The sequence below is a fragment of the Phocoena sinus genome, chromosome 8 (assembly GCF_008692025.1).
Source record: "Phocoena sinus isolate mPhoSin1 chromosome 8, mPhoSin1.pri, whole genome shotgun sequence".
Classification (NCBI taxonomy): Eukaryota; Metazoa; Chordata; class Mammalia; order Artiodactyla; family Phocoenidae; genus Phocoena; species Phocoena sinus.
Genome location: NC_045770.1, coordinates 9,297,870 through 9,306,642, shown reverse-complemented (window position 1 = coordinate 9,306,642; position 8,773 = coordinate 9,297,870). Strand labels below are relative to the sequence as shown.

Genomic DNA, 8,773 nt, shown 5'->3' with positions numbered 1-8,773 from the left:
TGGTAGATTAGAGACATTGAGGCTCAGATCAGTTCTGACATGGTCAAAGTCACCTGGGAAATAAACTGAGTTAGCCAAGACTAGATTTGAAGACCTCTGAATCCCAGTCAGGTAACTTTTTATGATCTTAAGCTATGAATATACCAGAAGGTACATGGATTAAATTTTTTCCAGATATAAGCAGAATTTTCTTCCTGCTCGGTGTGGGCATTGCTCATCCTGCAGACATAGTCTCAGGTTTCTGACATGCCAGCATGGCACTATACTTTTGCAGAATGAATGTGCTGAAGATAAACATTGTATGATACACTCAGTGTTCATGTCAGGTTTTCCTTAGTACCAGGGACGCGATTCTGTTCATTGCCTCTCTCAACACTTCTTTCACTTTTTCATTCCTCAAGCTATAAATAAAAGGGTTCAGAAGAGGGGTCACTACGGTAATGAGGACAGTGGCTGCCTTGTCAAAATCCAGGGATTGGTTCTGATTGAGTCTCACGTACACAAAGATGTTGCTCCCATAAGCAATGGAAACGATGGTGATGTGGGAAGCACAGGTGGAAAAAGCTTTTTGACGGCCTTGGGCTGAGGGGATGTGCAGGATGGTAGAAATGATGTAGACGTAGGATCCAGTAGTGAATGCCAGGGAGCTCAGGATGACAAGGGCAGATAGGAGAAAGTTTACTTTCTCAGTGAGACGAGTATCTATACAGGCCACCTGTAGAAGGGGGGCAATGTCACAGAAAAATGATTAATTTCTTTGCTACAGTAGAGTAGCCTTGTCACTACTATGGTTGGTACCAACACGGGTAGGAAGGCTCCCAACCAACAGCCCAGAGTCATCAGGAGGCAAGCCCTGCTGTTCATGATGATGGTGTAGCGCAGTGGGTTACAGATGGCCCCGTAGCAGTCAAAGGACATCACTGCCAAGAGGATAAACTCCACGGTTCCCAGAAAGAAGTAGAAATATGTTTGAGTGATGCAGCCAGCAAAGGACATGTTTTTCTTCTCTCCTAGGAGGCAGGCTAGCAACTTTGGGGTAATGACAGTGGTGTATAAAATATCCAGAAAGGACAAATTACTGAGGAAAAAGTACATTGGGGTTTGTAGGTGATTATCAGTCCATATTAGGGAGATGATGATAATGTTTTCCATTGCTGTTAGTGTATAAGCCAACAAGAGAGCCACAAAGAGGGATATTCGAAGCTCCAGGAGGGCTGGGAAGGCAGTCAGGGTGAACTCAGTCACCGTGAGGCAATTCCCCACGGCCACTGTTACATGTCAACAATAGGTCTCCCTGAAGAAACAAGAAAAAGGAAATCAGCCTCAAAGGTAGTTTTTTGTTGTTGTTGTTGTTTTGTTTTTGGCCATGCTAGGTGGCTTGTGGAATCTTACTTCCCAGACCACATACTGAACCTGGGCCCCTGGCAGTGGAAGCATGGAGTCCTAACCACTGGACCGCCAGGCAATTCCCTAGAAGGTAGTTTTATAAATATCTGTTGAAAATGTATTGTGGAGAGTGTCTTATATTGGGAACTGACTCAAGGGATATATTCCTTGATCTGAAAGTCATTATGGTGCAAACTTGGGAAAGTCAAAATACTATTTAGACACACATTTTTCTATAAAATTAAGAGATAAGACCGGATTAAAAAAAAACTCTAAGATTTCTCCTCATTAAAATGCAATTTCTGGGACTTCCCTGGTGACGCAGTGGTTGGGAATCTGCCTGCTAACACAGGGGACCTGGGTTTGAGCCATGGCCCGGGAAGATCCCACATGCTGCCGAGCGACTAACCCCTTGCTCCACAACTACTGAGCCTCTGCTCTAGAACCCGCGAGCCACAACTACTAAGTCCGCATGCCACAACTACTGAAGCCCGCAAACCTACAGCCTTTGCTCCACAACAAGAGAAGCCACCGCAATGAGAAGCCCGTGCACCACAACGAAGGGTAGCCGCCACTCGCCACAACTAGAGAAAGCCTGGGCGCATCAATGAAGACCCAACACAGACAAAAATAAATAAATAAATTTTTAAAAAATAAAATAAATAAAATGCAATTTCTGCTCTTTTCAACCTGTCCAGCTTTACTTTCCTAGCTAAATATGTGCTAAAGTACTGACTCATACTTTATCTAGAACTTCTATCATTCTGAAGTTTACAGTCACTGAGAGGGAAACCCTTTTAAATACTTTCTAGCCTTCTCTATAACAAGTTTTCTTTCACTGTGGTGGTTGACAATGGTGACCTGCCATTAGTAAGAGGTAACGGTTGATTTCTTTTTTCCAATATTTGCTGATCACCAGAGTCTCCCAATTTTTAAAGTCTTTTCCTAGCAGGCAAAGATCTATGGAAATAGACCAGGAATGTCGAAAAGGAACAATGGCTCATGGTTCCTATTAATCATTTTAGATGATACATCAAAAGGAAATCATGAGTATCTTGTTATCAGGTTAGGTCCTGTGTCCAAATCCTACTTCCTGCATGTTCCACGAAGTATGTAATATGTACATTGTATATCTGGCTGATTATTTAAGAGGACATTACACGATGTAATAAAATTCACAAATTACACACAGAAAGGTAAAGTAGAGGTAATTCAGCTTATTTTATTTACTTGATCAGTTGAAATCATAAAACCGTACATCGGGGCTTCCCTGGTGGCGCAGTGGTTGAGAGTCTGCCTGCCGATGCAGGGGACACGGGTTCGTGCCCCGGTCCGGGAAGACCCCACATGCCGCGGAGCGGCTGGGCCCGTGAGCCATGGCTGCTGAGCCTGCGCGTCCGGAGCCTGCGCTCCGCAACGGGAGAGGCCACAACAGTGAGAGGCCCGCGTATCGCAAAAAAAAAAAAACCAAAAAAACTGTACATCAACATCACCCAAGTTGTACTTTCGCCTACTATCTGAGAAATAGTTCTTTTGCATAGACTTCCCCATTTCAGGTTTAAAACTACCCATTCTTGAACACTGACCTCAGTGCTTTCTCTGTCTAGATTTTACTTAGCTCCTTAATAAATAAGTTACAGCTAATCCCCTCATTTCCCTTCTCCCACCTCCTCTCTGACCCCTTCAAGATAAAGAGTTTGCCTTCTTATTTCACTTTTTATTTGAAGATTTTCCTATTACAAAAACACATTTTTCAGTGCAAAAAATTAGAAAATGAAAATGGAAAAATTTTATAATCTGTAGTTAAACTAGTTAGAGATACAGGACAACAGTTTGGTGTATATATTTCCAGGCTGTTTCAAAGTACTAATTATATACATATGTACCTAGAATAAATTACTAACATATTATTTTGTAACCAGCTTTTTCTTTCTTTTTTATAATAACCATCTTTCCATGTCAATAACTAGAAATCTACACAATCACTTCTTAAAAACAACTTTTCGAGGTATAATTGATATACAAAGAACTGCACATCTTTAATGTGTACCATTTGATGAGTCTGGACGTATGCAAATACCCAGGAGATCATCAGCACCATCACGCTCGCAGACACACCTAACACCTCCCAGAGTTTCCTTTACACAATCATTATGAAGGGTCATATAGTTCAGTTCTATGGATGGGACTGTGATGTATTCAGCCAGTTGTTTAGTGTTGGTAACTTAGATGATCAACATATCTTGCTTATACAGATAATGCTCCAATAAATATTCTTGCACATATGTCTTTGTGCAGCTATCTTACTATTCCTTAGAATACTCTTATTTCCAATAGCATATTTGTTCTCACTGTTTCTATCATAATATAAAAATACAAGAAAGGTTTTGCCCTACTAGAGCCTCTGATAATGCAAAATCACTTACAGATTGCTTTCATGGGTTCTTTTTCTGAGGTAATAAATAGCTCCACATCATACCTAAAGCTGGGTAGCTGATGGCTTTAACAAGATTAAGCTGATGTGCTTTTCTTAAAGTCTCCTTTTATGTTCTGAACTTCAATTTTCTTGTCTGAAAAATTAGAATGTTGGATTACACCTTTAAAAGGGCCATTCATTGTCTTGGAGTCCTGCTACCAGTTACTTTTCCAACATTCTTCCCCATCTCAAATATTCTAACTTATTTTATTCCAGTCAACAGCCTCCCAAATGATTCTGTAAATGACTCCACAGAAACGGCTGCTCACGACTATGTATACAAATGTAATAGCAGATGAAATCTCATGTGAACTTTCCGTGAGAGGCTTTCTGATGCCATTTTTGTGTGTATTTTATATCACTATTTCCACGAGGCCATTCAACTGGCAAATGATATTTCACATGTTAAGATTCAAGTATTAACTAATGTGAGAAGTTAGAAAAACTGAGTTCCAGTCCCAGTTTATATCACTTTCATCTTCGTTAGATAAGTCTTCAACCGAGTCATAGTTTCTTCATCTGAGAAATGAGGGTAATTATCACATTCAAAATGAGCTGCTGTGAGGTTTAAATTAAATCATGTGTGTGACAATATTTAATAGATTCTTGTTAAAAAAATATGGTTCCATTCAGAAAAGACCGGGATGGACTTAAAGAAGATGAACACTTAGAGCTACTTGTTTCTTATCTGAGTAAATATCAATAAATTATGAAAAGTTTAATTTGTAACTGAGGGATATTTTTAATGTGTACTTAATCTGAATCCCCCCAGGTTGACATCCGTCCCCACTAAGTATATTGACAGATCAGAGAGACTATACACAGAGAAATAAATTTAACGAAAGTGATATATTAGCAAACAAAACATATGTGAAAGTGTAGACTTACATCTCGGCAGCTGAACAGATGATTTAAAATTCTCCTAACATGTTTTTAACGTGCAGACACAGTAAGAGGCTCAAACTTTGATTATTCTAAGCATTGTACATTGAAAACAATTTTTGGCCATTTCTGTTGCTATTTCTAGCTCATAGAAATACCTCTCAAAGATAAAATAAACCTTACTAGGTCACTGAACCATCTCACCCTAACGTGAGTCCTTCTGATTTGTATTCTCGCTACATACCCACCCAGCCATTGCTTGGATGACTCCAGTGATTGGGAAATGACTATCCTGCTTTTGCACTGGCTAAATAAAAAGCTCTTATTTGGAGTGGAAAACTCTGTCTTTGTAACTTCCAAATACACATTCATGCACTTTCCTTAGGGACCAAATACTGACCTTTTCCACCCCAACAGCCGTCAAACACCTCTACGATCTGGAAATCCTCTTTGTCCCACAACATCCCAGTGATTTCAGCACAGCTCAAATTCCAGTCTGTTTCTGCAGATAGAGAATGTGGTAGTTGTGTTAAGTGGCTTGACAACGTTGCAGGACTAAATCAGTCAAAGCCGTATTAAGAGTACATCATCTCGAACTCCACTTAAGAAATTCATCCGAGAAAAAAACATTGATTCTCAATTCTCAAGTATTTTTCCCCATGCAAGAAGGCTATGTTTTGTCTCTTTGGTTAATTAAGTATTTAGTAACTCGGCTATTTTAGATATAGAATTTCATACAATTAACTCATCTAGACGTGTCTGAGGCAGAATCCTTTGAGCATCCTCACCAAGGGATGGCCAGTGAAGGGTGCTCAGTACAGTTTTTGGTATTTCATTCCACCTTCATGGTTACTAGAATATTAATCTTTCCATTGGAGCTTTACCAAATGGTCTTGAATGCTCTACATCACCAGATTAAAGATGACTTGAATTAAAAAAGAAAAAAGTTATCCCTTTCCATTTCTCTATAAAACTTCCTTTCTTTAATGATTCTTTCCTCAGTGGATGAACTATATTTTTTGCATAGGCTTATTTGCCTTAGAGATTTAGAGGGGAACAGCTCTTGGGAATATGGGTCAAACGAAGTTAATTAATATTGTTATAAAAGAATGTTGGTTTTGAACTACCTAATCTCAATTACAAAGTTTTAGAAGGTGTAATAGACCTGTTATGGGCTCCTTGGGGGATTTCCTCAGGTATTTTGCTTTATCCATTTTTTTTTTTTTTTTTGCGTTACGTGGGCCTCTGACTGCTGTGGCCTCTCCCGTTGCGGAGCACAGGCTCGGGACACACAGGCTCAGCGGCCATGGCTCATGGGCCCAGCCGCTCCGCGGCATGTGGGATCTTCCTGGACCGGGGCACGAACCCATGTCCCCTGCATCGGCAGGTGGACTCTCAACCACTGCGCCACCAGGGAAGCCCTGCTTTATCCATTTAAAGGAAAAAGAATACTTTAAAAAATCAACAAAGAAGTTAAAAACAGAAAACTTTTCATCCCACTTAAGTTATTGATACAATAGGAAATATTCTCCAACAATGAATATTCTAGAGTTTCAGATAACACGTAGTACCTCTGTCTGTACCAGCACAGATTTAACAAAAAACTTCCAGGTGAAAATATAGCCATAGTAAATTCCATTATGTTTCTCATCCCTGTCCTGTCCTTGTTCAGAAACATAAGCCCTTATACTGAACTCAGCCCAGTTCAACGGTTATTCCATCCTCCAGACTTATCTCTCACAGTCACAAGCTTGCTATAAACTTTAACTTCATTCTCTAATACGTACATATTTTTTAAATAAGAAGTAAAAAAAAATTCTCCTCCGAACTAAAAACGCTGTACTTTCCATCTTAACATAAATCTGACTTTTACTTGAGGACGCTGATTCCACTGAGTCTCTTTCAAGTGAGCCTGCACCTCCTCCTTTCCCTGTCCCCAGGGGTGAGGGATGCATGGCTGGAGGGACAGGCTCATTATTTGCTGTTGAGGATGGTGTTATTTTGTTCCCAATTTGCACTCTCTTTTGGTTTCAGATAAAAATTCTCCAAGGCTTATATTACACAATCTTGTACGTTTTCCTTAGTTATGTTATTTAGTGCCCAGCTGAGTTTCAAGAAAGAAGTAAACAACTGCCATAGAGCATAACATTAAGACAATGATGGGGGAGTTTTTACTGAATTTGAAAACATGAAAATCGCTGGAGATACATTTAATAAAGATTTTTCAGTGGTTCATGGTCTCCTGCTTCATCCTAAGAATTTCAATCATTATGGGAAACTTTATTATCTATATAAATAGAGTTATAAAAGATGCTAAAATTTGAATGTCTTAATCTTACTATCAATGAGTATCACCTGCATTCCTCCATTTTTATAACTGGATTTTGCCATTACACTGAATTCCTCAATCTCTGAAATCTCAAACTCCAAGATACCAATCTCGGACCATTACCTCCCAATTCTACAGTTCTTTGTTTCTGTACATTTACTCCATGGCCTCATCCAGCCACCAGCAGATGGATGACCCCATTTTCTCCTTATCAACCTTTCTGCCTAAAATATAAATAATATTAAAAAATATTTTTTTCCATGTGAAAATATAAAAAGTATGTATTTCTACAAGTATATATATTTCTACAAAGAGAGAAAGGAAACGAGAAGGAGAGGGAGAGGGAGAAGGAGAGAGAGAGAGTGAGAGAGATAAAGAGACAGAGAGAGAGATACTGAGAGTAAGTCGTTGCAGTGGAATGAACACCTCTAAAATGGAGCTGAAATAAAAACAAGAGCCTCTGGGCATTATTTTAAAATATACCTCAAGTACCACTGGGGAGACGTATCATAAGTCCTAAAATTTTGTGCTGTCTTAACATCTTTGAGCCTCACAGGGCCCCGAAGGCCTAACTGTGAGCCCCCCCGCTTTTGCCAGATATGCTCCCCCATAGCAGGAGAGTCTCCCACCTGGCTAGTTCCCATAACAGCCAGACCACCTGGATCCCACCCAGTCGTCAACCTAACCAGCTTCAGTTCTCTGCCAGCTGAGCAGGTGTTCACTCTGCTTCTGAATGCAACCCCTGTGTGGTCCTACAGGGCATGCTGTGTTCTCCTCCCTGGGCTGTGAACATATGTGACTAATAATGTATCGTCCATCTTATCCATCCAGTATCGAGTGTCTTGTGTTCAGCCATCCCCAGAACTCTAGAGCAGGACTCTCTACTTCACCAGTGGGATGAAGAGGAAACAAGAGCAAACAAGACTGGGGAGCACAACACTTCACTTACAGCAAAAAAAAAAAAAAAAAAAAAGTGTAGCAATAGACTCATGGCCATGTACTTAACTGGTATCACCTCATATCCTATCGCCTAGAAATGGCTGGTCCAGCTGAAGAGTGTACAGGTTATTGACAGATCAGTTACAGCACTTGTTGGGAGACAACAACCTGAAAGCTTAAGATTCTGTCTTGAAAAACTTAACATAGTCTTTGAACCAACTATTGTGTGATACTGTCTCCCCCAAATCCAGAATACAAGGGGCTGGTAATCAAGGGGTAGAAGTGGTAGTGAGGCTCTCACTTTACTTCTAATAACACACTCACAGAATTTTTGTTTCTCATCTTGAAAACTCTGAGCTCTGCTGGTTAGGAGGTTTTAGACCCCAAGGAGAGAATGTTTCCACCATGAGACACAGCAGTGGTTCCACTGAATTGGAAGACTGAACTGCCACCTGGCCGTTCTGAACTCCTTATGCAACTGAGCACTAGGGTAAAATAAAGGTTTACTACTGGCTGGAGTATTGACCCCAATTCCCAAGAGTAAATCGGGTCGCTAGGACATAATGGAGACAAAGAGGATTATGGCTGGAAGGCTGAGGATCCTCAGGGTGCCTATTACTACTTTCATGTCTTATAATAAAGATTAATTGAAAACTACAGCAAAAATTCCTACTTTAAATCCTGATTTTTACAATCATATCACCATATCCCTCTAATTCATTATCCTTTAACTTTTCATTGTTACATTAATACATGGAAGT

At 40.1% G+C, this 8,773-nt stretch overlaps 1 protein-coding gene across 1 annotated transcript; it reads right to left on the bottom strand.

The window, feature by feature from the left end:
• Nucleotides 1-322: 322 nt before the first annotated feature.
• LOC116757689 (olfactory receptor 6M1-like) lies at nucleotides 323-5,208 on the bottom strand. The gene is given in 3 exon segments (XM_032639748.1): nucleotides 323-744; nucleotides 747-1,268; nucleotides 5,145-5,208. Coding segments are annotated over 3 exon segments (1,008 nt in total).
• Nucleotides 5,209-8,773: the final 3,565 nt, after the last annotated feature.